This window comes from Delphinapterus leucas, unplaced genomic scaffold, assembly GCF_059928025.1.
Source record: "Delphinapterus leucas isolate spDelLeu-1000000601 "Yukka" unplaced genomic scaffold, BTC_Dleu_Yukka2 spDelLeu_asBTCV2_sq25, whole genome shotgun sequence".
In the NCBI taxonomy this organism is placed as follows: domain Eukaryota; kingdom Metazoa; phylum Chordata; class Mammalia; order Artiodactyla; family Monodontidae; genus Delphinapterus; species Delphinapterus leucas.
This window is the reverse complement of record NW_028322234.1, coordinates 17458307-17482204: the sequence shown is the minus strand read 5'-3', so window position 1 is coordinate 17482204 and position 23898 is coordinate 17458307. Positions and strand designations below refer to the sequence as shown.

Genomic DNA, 23898 nt, shown 5'->3' with positions numbered 1-23898 from the left:
CAGAGGGATGTAGGGAGGGAGGCGTCTGGAATTACCCGCTTGTTTGAGCTGCCGTCCCCTCCGGTCTGGGACAGGGTGGGGAAGGGTGCTCGCCGGTGGGTGCTGGGCGGTCGCCGCTGCAGGGCACCCCACCCCCCCAGACGTTAAGGCAGGCAATTCTTGGCACAAGGAATCCCGGCTGCCGGGAGGGGCGGCTGGGTCTTGGCTGCGGAGGCAGTTCTGCCGGCGGACCCGGGGTGGTCTTGGTGGGGTGGGGGCAGTGTGAGGCTCCAGCTCGACGTGGGCTTTGGCGACTTTGGAGGGGTTGAGTTCTCGGGGAAGGGTCCGTGGCGGGGGTTTGGGGGGGTACCGTTGGAGAGGAAGCCTCCCTGCCTCCTTCCGTGGGGTCGGGGGGCCGGCGAAGGAGGGGTTATTCTTTAAATTCCTTTTTTAAATACCCGGTTTGTTTCTAGTATGTGCTTCTTGACCCGCTTTCGGGACGACACGTGAGCCCTGGTTTTCCTCGAAGCCCCCTGGGCGTCCTGCCTTGAAAGGGAGCCCGGGAGCCCCTTTCTGTCACCCCCTCCCCTCTGGCGGGGGGGGTGGAGGGCTTCCTTTGGCCTGAAGGAGATTGGGACGGAGGGAGGAGGGGGGCCCTTTTTGTGCACTTGGGCTGGGGGTGTGCTGCGTCCCTTCCCGGGGTGTGGGAACCCGGACGGCAGCCCCTCCAGGCGCCCCCTGGCGCGGGTCTCCGGGCCGGCAGGGTTGGGGCTGGGGGACGTGGGAGGGCAGCGCCCGGGCCGTGGAGGCTGGGAGGGCGCGGTGGGGCAGGGGGGAGGGGAGGGCGCGGGGGGGGGGAGGGGCGCCTCAGGCCTTGGAGAAGGTGGCCGCGGCGCCGACGGGGCCCCCGGGGGCCGCGCCTGGCTCCTCGGCCCAGCGGTTCATGCAGCGGCGCCGCGCGTTCATGAAGAAATTGCTGACGGTGTTGAGCTCCAGGCCGAGCTGCTGCGAGATGGTGACCTGCATCTCCTTCGACGGCCGCTTGTTCTCCTTAAAGATGGCGATCAGCGTGCGCCGCTGCAGGTCGGTGAACACCAGGCGCTGCTTCTTGGGCTGCAGCGCGCGCTCCTTCTGCTGCTCCTGCTCCTTCCGCTTGCAGGCTGCGGGCGAGCGGGCGGGCGAGCGGGACGCAGCGCCACCGTGCGGCCGCACGGAAGAAGACAGGCCACGCGTCCCGGAGCGGAGAGACACGAGGAAACACAGAAATACGCGGGAAACGCGAGAGATGGAGGGAGAGACGACCCGGGGACAGGGCCAAAAGAGACAGGGAGACACAGAAAGAGGCCAGGAGGCAGCGAGTAGAGACCGCCAGTAATGGAAGGAAGGGGGGGGCAGACAGTCGTGGGCAGGAGACAGAGACAGAGGAGGCAGATGTGGAGGTGGGGAGAAACAGAAGGGGATACAGTGTGAGCACACCTCCGCAGGCACGGGTCGCCACCCCTCCCATCCCTCTTCTGCATGCTTGGCCCGCTCCCCAGCCTCATATCCCCAAACCCCTCCCCACCCCCCCAAGAATCCTGACCTCAAGAGCACCACTGGTGTTGGTGGCTTTCTGCCCTCCCTTCTGCAGCCCACACCTGGGGGGTGCTGGGGGAAATGACATGGAAACTCTACATGTGAGTTATTTGGCTCAGTGTAGACCTGGGTGAAAGAAGTGGTTAATTCATAGGTCCTTGGAGATGTGTCACAAACCCCAGTAACCTCCCCCTGGAATGATGGGGCAAGGGGGTTCTCAGAAGGGGGGTGACAGCCCATGCTTCCTTCCCTGGTGTCCTCTGGCGCCTGGCCAGCTCAGGGACCCTGAACCAGGCTCACATGGGCGTCCACTGCCTGATTCTGATATCTGAGCCCCCACTCTGGCCTCCCCCCACCAGCAGACTGAGACTAAGGTTTGGCTCCCCTCAAGTCCCCAGAGGAACTTCTGGAGCTGGGAGGATCTAAGGGGGGTTGAGAGACCAACCGTCCCTCTCCCAGGACCACCTGCACGGAAGACCGGGAAGGCTGCAGGAGGCTGCCCTGTGGTCGGTGGATGCTTGCAAAGGGGAAATGGCAACATCTCAGGGTGGTGGAGCTGGGCTGGAGCCGGTGGTCCTCCTCCTCCCTGCCCCAGCTCCAAAGTGGACCCCTCCCCTCAATGCCATGGGGGCCAGTGGGTGGAAAAGATGAGCTTCACCAGCCAGAGCAGGCTACTTCCCCCCGGGGGCTGCTGACATCAGCACAAACTCTATCAGAGTCTCAAATCCTCATCCACGTAGCAGTCAGGGGCAGTGGGTGGTGGACACCTGCCCTATCCTGCCTCCCCGCCAACCGCTTGCCCCAGCGACTCTGTCACCCCCAGAGTGGCCGATGGCACAGGCTGTACTAGCAGATCCCTGCTGCCAGGCCTAGTGGCGTGCTGGGACCACAAGCCAAGCTGGATTTTTTTGGTTCCAGGACAGTCTGAACCCGATGACATGCCAGATCAATGTCCACACACGTCAGCAAAAATAAATGAATGTCCCCTGCACTGTGGCTCGTTTCTCGGGGACGACAGGTTCCCCTGTGTGAACTGACGCACCACGTCCCTCCCTGGCCCCCTCTGACCTGGAACACACACGGGGCTTCTGATTGCCTGTTTCAGGTTTCATGATTAAAGAAGAGTGATGATCAGAGGTTACTGGACATTTCAGAAAAGCCTCTAATGAAGGAGAGAGAGAAAAAGTGAGAAAAATGGCAGGAGGATTGGGGGATGATGCTCTCAGAAGAAACAGACAGGTCAGGCACTGTTATAAGTCAGATTCTTGGAGAGGTAAGAGAAAAATACTGTATCCATGAAACAGGACCATGAAAGGGGAAGACAATGCTCTTAGAATTTAAGTATATAATAGCTGGAATAAAGTCAATGTAAGAATTGGAACATAGGGAATTCCTGGTGGTCCAGTGGTTAGGACTCGGTGCTTTCACTGCCAAGGGCCAGGGTTCAATCCCTGGTCCGGGAACTAAGATCCTGTAGGCCATGTGACTGGGCCAAAAAATTAAAAAAAAAAAAAAAAAGAATTGGAACATAAAGCAAATATCTCTGGAAATACAGGTGGACACAGAGATGGAAAATGAGGGAAAGGTGATAACAAAGTTAGAGGATGAATGTGCAGGTTTGTCATCTGAGCAAGAGGCCATCCAAAACTAGAGAAAGGGAAGCCCAAATAAATTTATATATATATATATATATATATATATATATATATATATTTTTTTTTTTAAATCCATGGCTGGAAGACATGAGAGTTTAGTTTAAAAGAGCCCATGAAATGCTCAGCTCAATGAATGAAAAAAAATACACTCCCTGAGGTTCATCCTCGTGAAATGTCAGGGACCCAGGATGAAAAAGAAGATAAAATGTCCCAGAGAGGAAAGCCACATGCCATTTGGAGACCTAAGAATCAGAGTGGCTTTGGGCTTCTTGAAAACTGGGAGCCAGTGGAACAATGCCTTCAAAATTCTGAGGGAAAACTGTATTCAGCTAGAATTGTGTGACCGGCCAAACATAAGCATGAAGGTGGACTAAAGATATAGTCAGACATTCAAGGTCTCCAGAAGTTGACTTCTGTATACCCTTTTCTCAGAAAGCTACTAGAGGGTGTGTTCCATCAAAATGAGGAAGTAAATCAAAAAAGGAAGGTGCGGGAATCAGGAAATGTGATTCAACCTAGAGGAAAGGGAAAAGCGGTCCCCCAAATGAAGATGGGAGAGCCTGAAAGACAGCAGGACAAAGGCACCAAGGGCACGGAGGGCAGTCCCATTCAGGTCAGAGCAGAAGAACCAAGGGAAATGGAAATGTCCTAACATGCGTTGGTTTCGAACTTTGATGGAGGATGTGGGAAGAGTTTGTGATTGGCAACAATTAACTCCTGGAAAAACAAACAGCCGTGCAAGAAAGGAAAAGCAATCCTGGTACTGTATGAGGCAAAACCTAGGAGATGAACTGTGTACCGGGCAGCCTTTTGTATACAAAACAGGGGAGTGAGAACATTTGTTCGTATTTTATCTGCTTAAAGAAATGTTCGAAGGAAGCACAAGCAACTGCCTTGACCTCCCATCTCCTTGGAACCTGGCAAGCCTGTGAGGCTCACGAGAGGAGGCCACGTCCCCCACTCTTTCAAGGGAAAGCTGGGTCTCAGGCAGCAAGGCCAGGGAAGAGTCAAAACTCAGCCAGGCCTTTACATTCCAAAAGAGGCCTTTCTTGCCCTCCTGTTGCGATCGTCAATTCATTCGTTCACTCATGCATTCATTCATTCTCTTAGCAATTTTCTCATGAGTTCACTATGCATTTACACTAGGGACAGATATACAAATGCTCCTTTGTATCAATGCTCTAGCTTGCAAGAGCTTTGCATGTGCAGGGCCTTGTAATTCCATAGGGCAGGAAGTTTCCTTCTTACTTACTCAGAGAAGGTAAGCGCCTCGCCCAAGTTCACCCAGCAAGTCCTGGCAGGGGCAAGACAGCAGCCAGAGTTGACTGGCAGAGGGGAGGGAGGTAAGATGGGGGTCGCCTCTTTGCCCCTGGCCTCCCCCTTCTCCAACCCAGAGCCTAATGGGGGCCCCAGAGGCAGAGGCTGGGGGAGGGGCCGGGCGAAGCAGAGCGGTGAAAAAACTTCGCGTTTTGTCGATCGCAGCAAAAAGAGGCTCCGCTCGCCCCCCTTCCCAGCGTTCAATCTAATTACAGCTCCTCACAGCCTGGATCGATCCGGGCTCCAGTCGGAGCTGTTTACCTCGAGCAGCTTTTGTCACCGCTTCCCTCCCCCACAGACCCCGGCGGCGCCGGCCTGGAGGCCCCTGCCCCTGGCGGGGGTGTGAGTGCCAGCACCCGAGGTGCCCCAAAGCCCCCCAGCAGCGGGTCCTATCGCTGCCCTGCCCCTCATCAGTATCCCTCCCAGCACCCAGCATCACCCGGGCCAGCGCTAAAAACCACTGCACCCCTGGAGTCAGCCCCAGAAGGAGGAGAGGCCTGGGTATGGGCCCCTTTCACAGAAGTGAAAACCAAGGCTGCCAGAGGACCGGCCAGGGAGCAGGGCTGGGGAAGAGGAGCCCGGGGAGCAGCCTGGGATGTACTCATGGCACCAGCCAGCAGCCTCACACTGCGGTACCACTGCTGCGGCCACCTCTTCCACGATGATCTCCAGTGGGGACCGCCACTGTGGTGTACCTGCATCGCCTCCTCCACCTGCATCACTTCTCCCTCCATCACCTCCTCCACCACCCCCACCTCCATCACCTCTTCTGCCATCACCTCGTCTCCACCACCATCGGTGTCCATCTACCACCATCCCTTCCATCATCTACGTCAGTTCCACCGCCAGCCCCTCCTCCTCCACCATTACCACCACCTGTACCACCACCACCTCTCTCCGCAGCCGAACTCCACCATCAACACCACCTCTGCTCTCACCACCTCCTCCACTCGCACCTCCACCACCATCACCTCCATTTTATCACCTCCACCACCGTCTCCTCCAAAATCCTCACCGACACCATCAAACCCCCTCCTAGAGTCCACCTTGTAGGTGCCCAGCACAGGGGGACTCAGCCCAGGTTCCCCCACCAGGGCCACCCAGCCTGTGGTAGGGAGACAGGGAGTGGCCTCAGACACGGGCCCTCACCACCAACCATGGCTGCCATGACAGCCAGCAGAGGAGGAGCCAGCTGGGCTGGCCTGTGGGATTGGTGTGGTGGGGTGGCCTTCATACATGCTCTGGGACCCTGGGTGGGTCAGTTCCCTTGCAGGGCCTGCCTCAGTCTCCTCAGTTGCAAAATGGGACGTTCTGCCTCCTTCAAACATTTTTCAGGGCACATCAGCTGCCCGAGCCCTCCCCATCGCACTCGGCCCCTGGCCCCCCACCGCCTCTCTGTTCTCACCTCCTCCTGCTGCCCCCTCACTCCGCTCACTCCTCCATGGCCACACTGGTCACATCCCCCGGGCACAGTCCAACCTCAGGGCCTTTGCACTGGCTGCCACCTCTGCCTGCATCGCTCTTTTTTATTTATAAATATTTATTTATTTATTTGGCTGTGACAGCTCTTAGTTGTGGCACGTGGGATCTAGTTCCCTGACCAGGGATCGAACCTGCGCCCCATGCATTGCGAGCACAGAGTCTTAGCCACTGCACCACCAGGGAAGTCACTGCCTGTGTTGCTCTTCCCCCGTTTCTTCATTGTTCCCTTGCCTCCTTCCATTCTTCGCTCAAATCTCTTCTCTGTGAGGCCCACCCTGACCCCCCCCAATTTAATACTGCAACTTTCTCCCTCCTCTGCTTTTTTCTTTCTTTTTTCCACACCATTCTCCCACTCTATCCAGAGGTGCCACAGAGTGAGGGTTTTGGACCCAACTTTCTCTCCTGTCCACCCTCCATGACCCCAGGGACTGAGAATCTGATACTTGGAGCTGCTGATTCCAAGATACTCTGATCTTAAAGATGGTGGGGAAGGTGATGGAGATAGAAATGATTCAGGTGGAGGAGGGGATGCAGGTGCACCACAGTGGCGGGTACACCCCATCCTGTTTCCCTCATTGCTATCAGTCTTTTTGGAGTCCAGGGATGAGGAGGGTCTGGGGCTGGCTCCTGGGGGGTCCCAGAAGCCCTGGAGGAGATCAAAGGAGATACAGAAGAGACCTTATTCCCAAGTCAGCTGCCTCACGGGGAGCCCAGCAGGCGCTAACGGCAGGCTTTTCGGCTGGTCTGGCCCGCGGTTCCCGCAGTGACTGACAGGGGAGCTGACCCCGCCCCAGCGCTGGCTGGGACTCCAGGTAGGAGGGTGGGCCCTGTTGGTCCACGTTTCAGGTGGCGGCAACAGGAGGTGAGTTGGCGGGACTCTCAAGTTCCCTTTCATTTCAGACAGTCGGAGACTTGCTCCCATGGCACCTCTGTCCCTCCTGCCTTTCTACAAAGTTGCTCGCGTCCAGGGGCCCAAGAGGGCAGTCAGACCCGTCCCCACCGTGGATTACTGCGTGGTGACGGCCTCTGAGTCTCAGGTTCCTCAAATGGAAAATTGTCTTAATCATGATCTCTGCCTTGCCAGGCTCTGAGAAGGGGTTTAGCCAGAAAAGTCTTGAATACGATGGTGGGGCTGGGATGAGGCTCCCAGCTCCCATATGGGGGTCCCGGGGAGGAGCTAGGCTCTGGGCCCCACTTGCAGGGCAGCCGTGAAGTTTCTCCCCCTCTCAGGGCAGGCCTCAAGCCTCAGCACCTTCCCTAGAATCTTCCTGGAGTGGGGAGGGATGGAGAAAATGAGGTCTGGAGTAGGGAGTTGGGCTGCCTCAGCCAAAGAACTCCTAGACATCCCTCAAGGCCCAGCCCCAGGTGCCCTTGCCCCAGGAAACTCTTCCCCTCACCCTCAGCAGAGCCCCAATTCTCTCCCCTAGGAGCCTTCTGGTGCCCAGCACAGAGTGGATCCATGGGAGTCTGCCAGCTCGCTGTGTTGTCCAATGCCTGACACCCCTGTGTGGGTGGTAGGGGACTCAGCCCAGACTGGAAGACCCTGCGCAGGGAGACCCGGCTGGTCACTGCCCTGGAGGGTCCGGTAAAGCAGGGGGACCCCAGGGAGGGCCCTCAGCAGGGAGCACCCTGTCCCCAGTCAGCCAGGGAGAAGGTGGGGCTGTGCAGCAGGAGGGGGAGGGGGGTGTCCCTGGATTCAGTCGCCCCTCAGTGGATGGAGAGGATCAGGTCCGCAGTGGAGGGAGCTAGGGTTGCACCTGTTCACCCCCATCATCACCTAACAAACACCCATCTCCTCCCGCCCTCCGTCTCCCCCTCCCCTCTGGCATCCTGCACCTTCCTCCTCTCCTCCTCCAGAGGCCCACTGTGGTCTGGGTGGGTGACATGGGGGGATGAGTGCCCCTGCTGTGCCTGTCCTGGGCCATCCCTGGCCCCAGCCGGCTGAGCACGCGGGAGTCTGCCTGTCCCCCATCAGTTGGGTGTGCCCGCGTGGGGCTGCACAGGGCCTGGCCGGGTGGAAGACGGTGTGTGTAGTGTGGCTTTGCTGTATTGGGAGGGGTAGCCACGCAGAGCAGACCATACGCGTGTGAGGAACGGGGAAAACTGGGAGGGTAGCCAGAGCCTTCGGTGAGACAGGCAGACAGGTGGGCAGCGGGTGGGGACCTGGGGGGCAGTGGGGGCAGAGGCTCAGAGGATGTGGCCGGTCAGTGGGCAGCGGGGGAAGACCCGGAGGCCAGCAGGCCTCAGCGTGACGTTTGCTTGCAGCTGGCCTCGGGGGTTGGGGACACAGTGTGGATGTCAGACAAAGGATGCAGTGTGAAGAATCAAGGGCTGAACGTGACTTGCTGGGTGTGACAGCCAGTGTGCGTGGTGCTGAGCCCACTGGGTCTGAGTCTACAGGATGTAGGACGGGCCATCGAGACCCCCGGGGTGGCTCCTGTCTGTCTTCTGGCCTTGGGCCTGCTAGCTGCCCCACTGCCCTGCCCTTCCCCATCAGCGGGGACGCTGGGCCTGGGCTCCGGCGGCCGAGTGGCCCTGAGCCCACAGTCTGTGGACACAGTTTTCCTGGTTTATAAAGCGAGCCCAGCGACCCCTGGTCCTGATGTCCCCGTCTGTCCGTGGGGTTGGGGGTCCCAAGCAAAGCTGGCTCCAAATGCGGGCCAGGGCGGACCCTGCAGCTGCTCACTCCTTCCCCCCTCCCCCCTTCACTCACACAGTTATCAAGCACCTCCTGTGTGCACTGTGTGCAAGGTCCCACGGAGCCTCGATGTGGTGTGAAAACACCGTCACCCGAATAATCGCACAGATACAGGGAAACCGATGACTGACTGTTCCCAGACGGGGCTGCCAGCTGCCCCCGCTGTGCAGCTCGGGATGGAGGTGGGCATGGTTGGGCTATCTGGGGGGGAAGACATGAGCCCGGCTGGGGGGAACAGATCTGGAAGAAGCCAGGTGGCATCAGGAGGGTGGCTCCCCCCACTGTGAAAGCCTGGGTCTGACAGGGGAGGACAGCAGCCAGACGGTGGCCCCAGAAGTGCTCATCCCTCTGTGTCACCCTCTGTGCAGTGTCAAAGCCACCACGGAGCCACTCTTGCCTGGCCCCAGGGCCCCAGCCCTGTATGCCTGTACCACCCCCTTCCCAGGATCTGTCTACCTGGGCACGGGGTGGTGGTGTGGGAGCGGGAGCCAGAGCCACTGTCCCGTTCCCTCCCCTCCGGCCACCTCCTGCGCTCAGCTCAGCTTCTCCGGGCAGACAATTCAATTCGGAGCCAGGTCCCCGGCTGGGATGATGACCGGTTTCCTTGGCGACACGTCCCACCCCGGCCACCAGATGCTCAGCCCCAGATGTGGGCCACATTGATGCCACCACCCTAGTGGCTTGTCCCCACTGGGCTGAGCTGCCCTGAGCATCCCCCGCTGGCCTCCCCTGGCCAGGGACAGTGAGTGACTTGCCCAAGGTCACACAGTGAGTCACTCGGAGGGGAGCCTGGAGCATATACATCCCTCGGACCTGCTTTATCCACACCCTGCACTCCTCAGGGCACCGGGAAGAGGTTCCCATGGGTGGGGGGGAGGGGAGTCATCTCCAGGGAGACAATGCTGAGCCAGGCCCCTGCCCTCAGATGTGGACCCCCTGGAAGCCTCAGTAGCCCCTCCTCTGTCTCCGATGCCTCTCCACTCTCTGCCCCTCCACCCCTCCCCTGCCCGCCAGGTCCACACCTCCCCCTCCCCCAGCCTCTGAACGCACCTTGGCTGTCACCCAGCCTCCCTCCCCACCCCCCTGCTTCCCCTGATGGGATTTTAATGGCCGCATTTTCAAATTAGTTCTGAGCCTTTCAAAGACTTATCAGGGAAATGAGCGTTTCCACTGGGTTCTGGGCTGCCCCTCCCGGGGCGGGGGGGCTCCATCTGGTGGTTGCAACGCCTGGGGATGGGGGGACAGGGGTGTCCAGGGGCAGCTCTCACGCCTTGAGACCTGCCCCCCCCATTCAGGCACTGGGGGCAAACCTCATCAGCGGGTGCACACAGAGCTTTTATTTTAAAAAAATTGTTAAGAGTCACAGCGGCTGACAGCTGGAAATGGATTTGAAAAACATGACAGGAAAGGAACCTTCGGTGATAAGAAAAAGCATAGAGAAGCCAAAGCAGAAAAGGCCGGGGGGGGGGGCGGGGAGGACCCAGCATTTCAGTGACTGGGAAACTAAGCCACAGATAAACTCAACAGGCAAAACTGTCGTGCTGCGCGTGCTCACTGCAGCCCTGGGGGCGACGGCAAACCACCTGGAACTGTCCTAAATGTCCTGGGCAGGGACGTGGTTGAAGACAGAAGGAAAGGGCCAGAGGGAATACTATGCAGCAGGTAAAAATGCCGTCGAGGCGCTCTCTTTCCTGATGTGGATGTGCCAGCTGTCGGTGAAGCAAAAGCACAGCAGAGCCGGTGTTTTTTAAAAAGAGGAAAAGGAAAAGGAAAATATGTGCATTATGGCTGCCGGATTAAGTGTAACCTCTCTTTAGGAGGAGCAATACGAACTGCGGTTTACAGAAAGGGGACTTGCTCCACTTAAATTTGGAACTTGGCGAATGTGTCCGCTGTGTGAAAAAAAATAATACAGCATTTTTTAAAGAACAGGGTGGGTAGACAGGAGGGAGGTGGAGGAAGCAAGCAGGGACTTTGCCGTTGCTCCAACGCGCGCAGGAGGCTTTTCTTTACGTGCTTCGTTCTCAGCCGGGCTGGGGATTCTAGTCTCCATTTGGGGAAACGGAGGTGCACAGGGGAAGCGCCTTGTCCACAGTCCCGGGCCTGACCGCCGCCGCGCGCATCCCTCCCCAAGCGCCCTGGCCCCCGCGCTGTGCTGTCTGCATTCCAGGAGCTGTGACCCGACGTTCTGAGCGCACAGCCAAGCGCGCCAAGTCCGCCGCCGCCCTGGGTTGGGCCAGAGGGAGGCAAACCCAGAGGTGGCTCCCCACGGGTGGGATATGACTTCCCCCGGGGTAGGATGCGGGCACTTGTTGAGGGCGCGCCGGTGACCCTGAGGCTCGGAGGCCGCGGGTGTGCAGGGCAAGGGGCCGGGTCCTTACACTGGGCTGCGTGCGCCCATGTCCCTCCAGGCTGTGGAGGGCGGATGCACGCTAGATCCTTTTGGGTTTGTGAGATCCCACGTCCGCTGAAGACAGACGTGCGGAACGTGGCGGCCCCGGCTGCACTCCGCGGCTTTGCCGGCACTGCGGGGCGGCGTTGGCCTGGTGGTGGAAACTGAAGCACCGACATCTTCCCTAGTGGGCGCGGATGCGCTAGGGTGCGTAGAAAAGCATGAACCCTGCTGTGCCCGCACCAGGTCCCCCATCACCTACCTCCGTCACTGCGGGCGGACGTGACCCTCTCCCAACCCCCCCAGCTCTAGGGAGTGGGGTCCGGACAGCAGCTGCCCGGAAGTGGATGGGCAGGAGAGGTGGCCCAGCGGCTCAGCTGGGGGCCCGTGAAAAATTCCCAGGCGCCAGCGAAGGTGTCGGGGGGGGGGGAGGGAGGTGGGTTCTTCCCTGCTCCCCCAGCACCGGGATGTGCCAGACCCCGACCGGAGGGCGGTGGGGGTCCTGGGCCGGAGTCTGCGCGCGCTTGCCCTAGTGTGCATGTGGGCGTCTACATTTGTGTCCCGTGAGGATCTACACTTATATCCCCCGTTCCTTTGCATCTCCGCTTGCGATCCCCGCGTGCATCTACACTGTGTCGCTGGCACTGGCACATCTACACTCCCGTCCCCTCTCTCCAGAGGCCCGCGCCGGTCATGGGCACCTCTCCTTGTCTGTTTCCATCTGCTGCCAATTTGTGGCTTTATGCGTGTGACTCTTTAGGTCTAAGCCCCCAGCCTACCCCACATCTGTCCATAGGGCAGGAGAGTCCCTCCTTTTTCTAGCCCCACCACGTCCACACCTACTTGGCAGAGGGGAAACTGAGGCCGCAGGTGTCCCTGGACTGCCCAAGGTCAGGTGGGTCTCCCAGGCTGCCCCTGGCTCCCGGCCAGCCTCTTCCCTCCCCCACGAGCACAGCCTTCCTTATTGATCAAGGGCCATATTTAATTAAACACTTGATTCAAACCAGCCTGAGCTCCCCTGGTTCAGCTGATCTCGCTGCTACGTACAAAGACTCCAGCCGCGGGGGTCCAGCCTCCATCCTTACAGCAGCTCTGGCTTCCCACCTCCCAGCCTTTGTCTTTGGTGGTTCCACCTGCATTGACGCAGGACAGAAAGTTAGGGCTGTAGCAGGAAGTTTCCTCTACTTCTGGGCTCTTGGGAGCCACGAGGCACGGTACTAAGCAGAAGAATGATGAGCTCTGATTAACTGTAAGAAGCCCCCTCCAGCTTTGGAGTGAGGACATCAGGGGAGGGAGTGGAGCCTGGAGACCAGCAAGGAGGAGGCAGCGGCCAGAGGTGGGTTGCTCAGACTAGAGTGGTGATGGTTGATAGGGAGGGAGTTTAGGGAGAATGGCTGGGTCTTGGTTAGTCCTAGAATTTTCAGGTAAGGGGACTTCAGAACAAAGGAGCCAAAGCCCAGCTCCAGCCCCTCACCCGGGAGATTCCTCTGTGTGCTTCTCTGTGACGCGGGAACGACCATCCTTGTTTCTCAGGCTGGAAGGTACTATCGGGACTGGGGTCCAAGGAGGGCTGGACCTCCAGTTCAGGGCCCAGGTTCCCCCTGAGGGCTGGCAGCCAGGAGGGGGCAGTTCACCAGGAAAAGCAGAAGTGGGTGGCTCTGAGTGCAGCAGGAGGACCCATCCCCAGGGTCTCTTGTGGTCCCTGGGGGGACTCATATGGGTCCGTGATCCTGTCCAACTCTGAGTCGGAAGGAAAAGTGCAGGCCTGCCCTCCCGGCCCAAGGGTCACCCAAACGGTTTGTAAACTGGACCTTGACATGACCTTGAGAGCCTCCCTCCTGTCCCTGGCCTCAGTCCACTGAGCTCCCCTCCCAGCCTTTGTCTCTGCTGGGCCACCTGCCCGGAATGTCCCCCCATCTCTGAGGGAGGTGGGAGCCTGAGCATCTCAAGCCCCATTTACTAAAGGCTCTGAGTCACCCTGAGCGTGCAGCACGGGCAAGCACTTTTCTTTCAGCCTTGGCTTGCTGGTCTGTAAAATGGATTCGACATCCAAACTGGCTTAAAAGGTCCCTCCTTTCTGGTAGGTGAACCGAGGGGGAGGGGGAGGGCTTCCGGGCATCTCAGCCCGCCCCCTCCCCATCTGACAACCTACCCCTCTCCTCTCCATCCCCCTCTGCATGGAAATGGAAGCCAGAATCAGTGAACCTGGGCAGGGTGCTGGTGCCGCCCCACTTGGGTCTTGTGGTCTAGAAGGAGGGACTGGTTTGGGGGACCCAAGGCATCATGCACAGCCCCTCATGGCCCTGGCACACACAGCCCCAGACAGTATCCCCCCACTCCCTGCTTCCCTGAGGAGGCCTGCAGTGTCCCCTCCAGGTCCCAGACCCCTTCTGGCTCCCCTTCCCACTCTCTGTGGGTCCCACAAAGCACAGGCTGCCAGGGGTGACCCAGGTCCTCCCTAAAGACAAGGAGATGTGGGTGTGAGTGGGTGATTAAGCAATGTGGCCTCAGGGTACAGGGTCTGTGAATACATCCTGAGGGGCTCTGGCAGGGGGCGGGGGTGGGGTTGATAAGAAAAACCTCAACAAATACCTAGGAGGTGGTATCTGATTCTGTCCATTTCTCAGATGAGGAAACTGAGACTCAGACCCTCACCCAAGATCAGTCAGTGACTGAGCCCGGGTGAGGCCAGGTCTCCAAATTCTCTGCTGGGGTGGCTTTCTGGAGGGGTCTGCAAGAGGTGTGGACCCTTGTGGGTGGATCAAGGTCAGGTTTTACTGAAGGTACACTGGTCTTTGCAGGGGTGGGGGGATGGGGGGAGGGGAGAGGGGGTCGAGAGTGCTTGCGGGGGGGATGGATAGTGTCCCTCCAAGTGGGACTCTGGAATTGGACCTTGTGGGCTGAGTCTCTTCTTCTCTTCCCATTCAACACCTGTCCGGGATGGTGGCTGCAGAATGGGGGGAGGGGTGGGGGAAAAGCCTGTCCTAGTCTGGCGCGGGGCAGCTGGTGTGCCTTTCCCCTTTCCATCACCATTCCTTCCAGACTCCAGGTCCCTGGCCACCACACTGCAAAGCCACCACCAACCCTGACATCTGCCCTCACCGTGCCCACCCCCTGTCACCTCCGGAAATGGCTCCCTCTCTGCCTCAGTTTCCCCCACGGCCGGTCTCCCACAGCCTTCAGGGATTCTGGGTCTGGGGCTCATCGGCAGGCGAGAAGGAGGAGGAGAGGACCCTTCTTTCAATCGCCACCATCTGATATTTTATATATATTTTCTGATCAGTTACAAAAAATACTTTTCCTCCGGAGTTGCAATTTAAACAATATTTGAAGACGGCCGAAGTTATCGACCCGGCGACGGTGATGAATTAGAGACGGTAATTCGAATTCATCGACCGCCCCGCCCCCGCGGAGTCCGCCAGCCCCTCCCCCAGCCCCTCTCCCGTAATTACTGTTTGAGACAGAGTCGGGGAGGGCTTCGAAGAGGCGGCGGCTCCGAAGCTGTGGGAATCTGAGGATCCTGGGGTGGAATAGGGCTAGACACCCCTCCACACCATGGCAGTGGGGTTGGGGGGATGCAGGATGGGCCATCCCCAGAATGTCAGACCCAGAGCCTGGCTCCCCCAATGCACACACATTGTACAGGGGGGTAAACTGAGTCACAAAGAACAGGCAGGCCTGGGGGCAACGGAGTGGGGGACCCTCAGGTCTACCTGGCCAGATTTCTTGGGTGCTTCAGAGGAACAAAGAAACTGCTCTTCCCTCCTCAGCCCCAGAGTCGGGAAGGAGAGAGGCGGGGGAGCTGGGAGGTGACAGGATCCAGACTAGTGGAACCCAGCAGACGGGCAGCCGCTGGGACCTCTCAACTCCCCTTTCCAGTCTCTCCTTTTCTGTCTCTTTGACTTTCTCTCTTCTTTTTTTTTGCCACTCTCTGTCCTTCCTTACCTATCTCTCTTTCTCTCTGTCTCTGCGTGTGTCTTTCACCCTCCTGGTCCAGCGCAAGGACGGGACTACCTGACGGGAGGTCCGGAACAGCTCGGCCAAGAGGCGAGGCCGGAGGCGGGCCAGCGCGAGGGGGTGGGACTCGGGCGCGGAGCTGCAGGGTCCCGGGAAGGTGAGCGGCTTTCGCTGGGCCCGGGATGGGGCGGGGAGGAGGGAGGGCGGCGGTGAGTACTCCCCGCCGGGGTTGGACTGTGCGGGTCTGGGCGCCGGGAGGTGCTTTGGACTGTCGCTTGCGGGTCGGCGCGTTGCGGAGGGATGTGCCCCGCCTCCGCCACCAACCGCTGCGATTTGCCGCCACTTAACCGCTTTTCATTCGCGCAGCGACCGGAACTAAAGGCCTCTCGGCCGGTCGGTGCCTAATTACCCCGGCCCGGCCACCTCTGACATCCTAAGGCCAGCCCCGCGCTGTGGACGCGCTAGAGGTGTGGCGGGGGCCCAGGGCCCGGCGCGCGGACCAGGCGGACGGGGGTGGGGTGGGGTGGGTGGGTCACGCCTAGGCAGCGGCCTGGAGGAGCCGGGGACAGGCCGGGTGTCGCGGCTCAATGTCGCCTGGACCTGAGCATGTGCCAGGTCCTGTGCTCATCCTCTCCATTTACCCCACGTACCCCTGAGACGGCCACTATTCTGACTCCCACTTCAAAAGGGGAAACCGAGGCTCAGAGAGGTGAGGCGTCTGACTGCCGCCGCAGAAGCCAGGGAGGCCCGGCTGGGATGCAAACGCAGCCTCAGTTTCCCCTGCCCTCCCCGCACTTACACCGACTCTGGGAGCTGGTGCCCTGCTGGCTGGCACTGATCCCTCACAGCAGGCACCCGCCACAGGGACTTCTCACATGAGGCTTGTCATTCTAAGATGCCCTGGCCAATCGGGTGGCCCCGAAGTGTGCCACTTAAATACCACAAAGAGGTCCAGTTAGTTAAATGGCAGTGACGGGGGAAAAAAATGGAAAGTGGTGTGTCCTTTGGGTACACACATGTCAGACACGATGTCCCCAAAATACATGCGCCGGGGAGGAGGCCGAAGGTGGCCAGTGTACAGTAAGTCAAACCTCACAAGTGACCCCATTCGCTGGGGGCTGCTTAGTACCTACAGCGTCAGGGCCATGCCCTTGGCCTGCTCCCTATCACCTGCATCACACACGGCAGGCTGTGGCTGTGTGTTGGTGTGACTGAGTGTCCCCCGTGAGCACACCTGTGTCATTGCATGTGTCATGAGGAGTGGGTACTGCCCTTACACACAAGACCGTCCAGGTTCCTGATGCCATTTCTAACATTTCACGGCCACCTTCCCACGCACTTGGTTACCTGCCACATCAAAGGAGGATTTAGTCCCCAATGTGGAGAATCTAGGAAGCCTATCCGGGGCTCAGGCAGTCACCTTGTTCTGCAGAAGGGGCAACTGAGGCCCGTGTGTGGGTGCAAGTCCCCCAGGTTGTCCAGGACGCCTAGGGGGAGGGGAGCAACGAACACCGACCCCTCTCCATCCCCCAACGGCACCCCCTCTTCCCCAGCCCCCCTGCCCAGCCCTTCACAGCCAAGTCCCTCCCTGCCTCCCCGCTTACGGGGTGCCTGGTTTGAGCCCCAGCCCACTCCATCCAGCCCCACTCGCCCCTGTGCGCAGAGAAGCAATGGATCAGGCGCCCGGGGCCGCTATTGTCCCCGCTGCTGGGGCGGCTGCAGCCCCTCCCCAGAGTGGCCAGGAAAAGACTCCCCCCCACCCAAGCCAGGCCACCGTGGTGAGAGTGGGGGCTCTCCTGCACCCCACCACGCACACCCAGGAGAAGGGGTCCTGGCCGCCGGCTCTCTGGGGGCAGGTGTGGACCCAGCTGTTGTCAGCTGGGAGGGAGGAGGGAGCGAGGGGGGGGATGAGCATCAGTGTGAGTGAGACACGGAGACAGAGGCAGAGAGAGGTAGAGAGGGAGCAGGACAGAGAGGAGAAAGAATGAGACCAGGAGGAAAACGGAGACAGAACAAAAAAAATAGATCCCAGTTCGCCCGACAGAGAGAGAAGTAGAAGCGAGAGAAACACAAAACGGAAAAGAGAGGCCAGTGGGGTGCGCGCACCCTAGCCAGGAGCAAACGCGTGGGGCGGGCGGCCGGCTGGGGTGTAAAGGCCTCCGCGCCGCGCGGGCCGAGAGTCCCCCGGGCTGCCCTCCCCCGCCCGTTCTCGGGTGACCTTTGCCAGCGGCCGGAGAGGGGGAGGGGGCTATCGATCGCAGAGGCCCAGCTACAAAGAAGCGCGCGCTGAGGCCGGGGGCTGAGCGCGGGCCCGGCCCTGGCTGCTAAGGTTCTGGCACCCGGTGCACGGTCTCGGCGCTCTGCCCCGGGGCTGGAGGCGCAGCGAGGGGTCGTTTGGGAGGAGGGGAGTGGCACCCCGAGCTGAAAGCGGCGGCGCGTCTTGGGCACCCACCCCCTAAAACACACACGCACACATCACACACACAATGAGCGACCCTGCTGGCAGCTTGGGGATCCTCCAGCAGTCTAAAAAGGGTCCAGGGACCCCCTCCCAGTTCCCGGAGGGGCTGGGCGGGAGTCTACGGGAGGGACGGCGGCACAATCCTTTTCCCCCTTTTGCTGACGGAACTGACGGGCAGGGGCGCAGATCACGCTCTAGCCTCCTGCAAGGGGGTCCAGAGGGGGTGGCGGGGCGCAAGGCCGCCGACTGGGGAGGGAGCCGCGGCTCTCCGCTGCCGCACTGCTTGGTGCTGGGGAGCCCCGAGCCGGACCCCTAGGGTCGGGCGGTACGCGCCGCGCTCCTACCTGCGAGGCGCAGCGCCGACATGCGCTGGAACTCGGGCTCCTGCAGCCACTTCCACATCCTGCGGAAGGTCTCGCGGCCCGACTTGAGCTTGCTCCAGGGCTTGGGGTTGCGCAGCAGGTCGGAGAGCGTGCCCTGCGAGCGGCACAGGATGCGCTGCGCGAAGATGGCCTGCGGGATGCTGTAGCGCTTCAGCTCCGCCGTGATGCGCTGCGCCACCTCCTTGGTGTTGATCTCCTCGGCCGCCGCGCCCGCCCCGGGGCCGCCGCCTCCCGCGGCCGGGCCGCTGCCGCCGGAGTGAGGCCCGTGCGCTCCTGCCGCCGCCAGCCCGCCCAGCGGCGCCAGCAGCCCCCCGGTGCTCCCGGCGCCCGAACTGCTGCCGCCGCCGCCGCCGCCTCCGGGCAGCCCGCGGGCCAGCGCGTCCTCCGCGCGACCCAGCAGCGCGGCGTGAGGCTCGAAGGCGCCGGGCGGCAGCAGCTTGTCCCCCGCCAGGTGGCCCGGCGCGCCATAGGCTGCCAGCGGCGGCGGCGGCGGCGGCGGCGGGGGCTGAGGGGCGCCGTGCAGCGCGGGCGGCAGTGCGTTGGGCAGCGGCGAGAGCGGCGACCCCATGGCGGGCAGCTCCTTGCCGTAGGGCCCGTAGAGGTGGCCCACGGAGGCGAGCGCCGCGCGCTCGTCGCGCATGAGGGTGAAGCTGCCACTCACGCTGGCCGCCAGGCGCTGCGGCGGGGGCGGCGGGGGCGGCGCGGCCGCCGGGTGCGGGTGCGAGTGGGGGTGGCCGCCGTGCGCCCCGGCTACGGCCGCGGCCGCCGCGTGCTGGTGGAACTTGTCAGCCACGGCCGCGAGCGGGGGCAGGTGCTGCAGGGGCGTGAGCGTCGTGTAGGTGCCGCCCAGGCCGGGGGCCTCGCAGGCCATGCCCATGGCCGGGTGCAGCGGGCCCGCCAGCTCCCCGCGGAAGTCGGCGCCGCCGCCCGCGCCGCTCGAGCCGCCCGCGCCCCCGGCGCCTCCGGCGGCGCCGCCGCCGCCGCCGTCCAGCAGGCTCGCCATGCCGGCCACCAGGCCGGGGCGCCCGGGCGCCACCAGGCCGCGGTGCGGCGCCGCCGCCGAGCGCGCGTGGCTCGGGCTCAGCAGCTCTCCCGCCTGCGCATGGGCCACGCCGTGCAGGCCCCCCAGGCTCTCCAGGCTCAGCTCCATGCTCGGCCGCCGCGCGCGGGCCCCTCGCCGGCTCGGCCGCCCGCCCGCCGCGCGCGCTCCTTGGCGCCGGCCCGGCGCGCTCAAGGCCGACGCATGGTCCCCGCCCGCTCCCCGGTGGCTGCGCGCGAGGCTGCCCGGCTGAGCGGCGCACGGCCCGGCCCGGCTGTGAGCGCGGCCACCAGGATGTGGCGGGGGAGCGGCCGCCGGCGCCCGGGCCCGGGTCTGACGTCAGTGCCCCCGCCCACCGGCTCCCCTCGCCGCCACCTCCCGCCGCCTTGCTCTCCGCCCGCCCCGGCCCCTTTCAGCGCCAGGCAGGCCGGAGTGGGCCAGACTCCGGGCTTCTGGGGTCCCCTGCCTCTGTCTCCGCCGTGCCCCCTGGGGACTGGTCGTATCCGGGGACAATGGGCGGGGGTCGAGGACAGACTCTGCCGAGGTGAGACTGGGGACCTTGTCTCTGGGTCTCCCGAGGGTCGTGAAGGTTACTTTCCTACCTGGCACCCACGAGTCCATCTTTGGGGAGTGCGCAGGAGCGTGGCTGAGTGGAGGTCTGTGATCGTGCTCCCCCCGACCCACACAGATCCCCCAGGAGGTGGTCCCTCTGCTCGCTCACCTCCCTCTATCTCAGCACAGGTAGGGAGTTACAGCCCCCCACAAAGGTCTCTCTGGAGCGAGGTCCTCAGGCTGGGTCACGGCCTGTGCCTCCCAAGTGTCTGGATCTGCCCCCATGTGTGGGCACCTGGGCCTCAGTTTCCCCAGCTGTATAATGGAGCGCCTGGCCTCAGGGGTGCCCAAGGCACCTCCCACTTCCAGGTCCTTCTAGTTTCCTTCATCTCCAGCGTGGGAGCAGCTTGGGGGTGACTCTTGAAGAACCCCTCTCCCCCTCCAGAGCAGGCAGGCTGAAGACACATCCTCCCAGCTTCCCACAAAGCCCCGGTCCAGCTCCACGCTCTCCCTGGGGTTTCTCCTATTTTTTTTTTTTTTTTTTTTGCAGTACGCGGGCCTTTCACTGTTGTGGCCTCTCCCGTTGCGGAGCACAGGCTCCGGACGCGCAGGCTCAGCAGCCATGGCTCACGGGCCCAGCCGCTCCGCGGCATGTGGGATCTTCCCGGACCGGGGCACGAACCCGCGCCCCCTGCATCGGCAGGCGGACTCTCAACCACTGCGCCACCAGGGAAGCCCCGCTTTTAGGGGGGAGCGAGGGTGCTCCTTTTCCTCACCACGTGGAGACAGGTGAGGCCCAGGGATCTCTGGGAACTGGGATAAATGAGGGGGCCTCCCACACTCAGAGAGACCCCCCCCAAGGTGATCCCTCTATTGGAATAAGATGCAGATCAGGGAGGGGAGTCTGGAGTGGCCAAGCCAGACCCCAAAGGGTGTCACCATTTGAAGGCCAGAGTGTGGGCTGAGGAGGGACTCCCCAAACCGGCCCCACCTCTTCTTCCTTCCCCATACATCTGCCCCAGGGGGAAACCTTTGCCTTTTCCAGAATGGGGAGGGGAAGGGTAGAGCTAGTAAGCCCTCTGCTAGGGTACCCCGGGAACCCCCACCTCGAGGGGAGGACCAGGGCTCTAATCTGAGGGCGGAGGGAGGGGAAGACCCTATCAGCGAGCTAGCCCCCCCCACCGCCGCAGACCATTGGGGCAGCCCCTCCCTCACCATCTTCAACAGAATTCCCGCCCCTGTAGACGCGGCTACACATTGGAGGTTTGATTCTCTGAACTACCACTGGGCTTGGACCCTGTGCCAGGGCCCTTTCTGTGTCTGTTTCCCCTTCTCTGACGGGGAGGAGGGTGCCTTCCTGCCTGCCCCAGCTGAGAGCCTGGGGCACATCTGTGTTTTCCATCACAGCGGGAGAGGGAGGTGGGGGTCTCTGAGTGTGAGGGAGTTGGGGAACCAGGATGACCTGACCCCCAGCTTTGGAGAATCAGACAGTAGAATGGCCTGGGGTGGGATAGGGCTAAAAGGGACCCCTCTTAGTGCCTTGTGCTCAGGACTCAGCATTTAGTGGCTGCCTACTCCTTACCAGGCACACACACTCTTCACCAAGCCCCAAGGGGAAGTTGCATGGCTGCTTTGCTTCTGCCTCAGGTCCAAGGTAGACTGTGGCAGTGATTGTTCTGGCATTCTTCCCAAGGGCCAACACTGCCCCCAGGTCCAGGTCCATGACGTTTTCAATTCAGGACTTATACATAATTTCAGGTTATATATCAGTACACCCATATTCCAGGTAGGAAAACAGAGGTGGCAGAGATGGGCAGGTCTGGACAAGTGAATATCCCCCTCCCCATGCAGATTCCAAGTCTGGGAGGTTGGGTTCTGGCTGTGTGGGGCTCCAGCCTCCCGCCCCCCCATCTCACTCGCCAACAATCACAGATAATTAAAAATAATCGTGGGATCTAAAAATCAATCAGCCTTCATAAAATGATCGCATCCCAGGCCCAACAAGCGCAGATCAGGCGGGTGCGGGGGGTTCTCTATGGGTGGGAAAGCTAAGGTGGAAGGAAGTGCCCCCAAAGTCAACCAAGGGGCGCTCTGTGGGGGTCAGGGCCATGCAGCCTTTTACCTCCATCTTTATATAAATATTTCCTCCAGCTTGATTATCACTTTCACTTTTATAACAAGCATGTGTGCCTTTTCTAACGCGGAAAGCGTCCATTTTGAAAGAGGGAGACCAGCAGCTTTGAGATGAAGGAGCCCCCTCCCCTCTGCTGCCTCAGGACACCCTGAGCACCTCCACTCGGCAGGGGATGCCTGGCGGGGGAACCAGGCTCATCCAGGTGCATGCAGCCCTGCACCCCTTTTAGGCTGGACATTCAGACACCCACAGGGACAGGGATCCCGCTCCCGCAGAGGCTATGGTCCCCCTGGGAGATTGAGCAAAAATTTGCCACCCTCCAGAGAGTGAGTGGAGAGCCCCCCTGGAGCTCCAGAACCGGCTTCCCCCACCAGTGGCCTTTAATAATTAGTAAAATAGAATTGAGCTGACCACGGACGGGCCGGTGGCTCAGGCCCTGATCGATCTTGGGTCATTAGGCAAATTGCGGCAGGGGGAAGGGTGGGCTGGATGGGGGCAGGGCGACCCGCATCCTCCCCCCTGCCCCGACCTTGGCCACGTAGCGGAAGCTCTCTGGCCTCAGTATCCTGTCCAGGAAAATTGGAGTTTGACGCTTGGAGCCCGCGTCTGTGCCTGGGGGTGCCTCGGCCCACGCTGGGCTGCCTCTGTCAATGCCCACCCTCTCTGTGCACAGCCGGGCCTGGGAGAAGCCGGAAAGTGCAACCCCGCATCCCCCTAACCCGGGGGCTTGCAGCGTCCAGCAAGCGGCAGGGAGGCTTGGCTGGAGCTCGGGCCTCCTCCCCGCTCCAGGGGGCCCAGCCATCTCCTCCGGTTCAACACCCCCAATCCGCCCCAACTCGAATCAGTACCGTCCACCTCCTCTCTTCTTGGACAGGCAACATTCCTTGTTGTTTTGACTCCAGATCGCAGCCAAAAATTTGGGGGGGGGTTGTTATACTCAAAGTTTTCCCTTTCCGGGCCTCCGCTAGGCCCCTGCACGGTTCTCTGCTGATTCTGTGATTCGATTTGTCGCCCACGGAAATGAAACTCACCAGCCGCTGCGCACCTTCCTTTTTGTTTAGAGCGAGGTTTTAATAAATAGTGACGATTAATGTCCCCCTTCCAGTCCCGCCCAGCTCGAGATCCGTGTCAGCCCCAGGTACAGTCCCCCAAACCTGCAGACGCCCCAACTCCTGGCCGGCTCGCACTTGGCTGGGCCCACGTGCTCCGCCAGACTCCTGCGCCTTCGTTCGGGCGGGGTCGGAGGACTTTATTTAGATTGGGGGCGTGGGGGGAGGGCGCTACACTTTTCCTGCCCGGCCGGGGGTCCCGGCCCGGCTGCGCTCGGGCGCCCGAAGGTTCCAGTCTCGGACGTTGGGTGTGCGGACATCCCAGCACCGAATCTGGGGCGCCACGACATTGGGGTTTCGCAGCTGGCGGGCAGAACGTCCGAGCTTCCTGCCCGCGGTCGCGGGGCGCCGGGTCGCGCTGGCCCGCGGGGTGGATGCTCCCGCAGGCGTGTCGGCGACAGCTGCGCCCGATCGATCCCCGCGCCCGCCCTGGCTCCGTTGCCCGCGCCACGCCGCGCGGCTCCATCGAATCCTCATTGCTCCCGGGCCGAGCCGCCCGCCGCGCTCTCTGCAAACACCAAGCTTGTTTGCGCCGGGGCACCCGAACCGGGAGCCCGCGGCCGGCGGGGGGTTCCCTGGGGCCCCGCGTCCTCGTCCCTCTCCCCGAGCAGCTCGGCCTCCGCGGGCCCGGGAGTTCCAGGCACAGATAGCGGAGAGAATTCCACCCCCACCACTACGATTCCGGGTGGGTGGTCGCGGCCAGGCCCGGGCTGGAGCGCGGGGCGCCCGAGTTGCGGAGCTTGGGCCCGCACCTCCTGCCAGGTCTGGAAAGTGACCCGCAGGGGCGAGGGGACCCCAGGGCTCTGGATATCTGCTCGCTCACCTCCCGCTCCCTCCGCCTGCTTTCGCTCCCTCTGCGCGCCGGGGATCGCGTGCAGGTCCCGGAGCTGGGCTGGGGGCCTGGAGCCTAGGACGCCGAACTTGTAAATACGGAGAGGCCGAGTTGGAGGCGCAGCCAGAAGGGGCTGGGGACACGAAGACGCCCCCCTCAGGCCCGAACCCCTGGTCTCTCGGCTCCTTCGTGATCACAACCCGTCGTTCCCCCCCCCCCCCCGCGCCGCCTGCTAAGTGAGGAAACTTCGACCTTGTTCCGCGGTGTGCAGTCGGGGAAATTGAGGCCAGGCCAGGCAGGGCGCGGGCTGCGGCCTCCCGGAGGATGGGAGAG

At 61.6% G+C, this 23898-nt stretch overlaps 1 protein-coding gene across 1 annotated transcript; it reads right to left on the bottom strand.

The window, feature by feature from the left end:
* Nucleotides 1-846: 846 nt before the first annotated feature.
* On the bottom strand, nucleotides 847-19049 carry ONECUT3 (one cut homeobox 3). Its single transcript, XM_089905713.1, has 2 exons — nucleotides 17861-19049; nucleotides 847-1139 (listed from the first exon to the last, which is right to left on the bottom strand). Exons 1-2 carry the CDS (start codon nucleotides 19047-19049, stop codon nucleotides 847-849), a joined length of 1482 nt encoding a protein of 493 aa, XP_089761839.1.
* Nucleotides 19050-23898: the final 4849 nt, after the last annotated feature.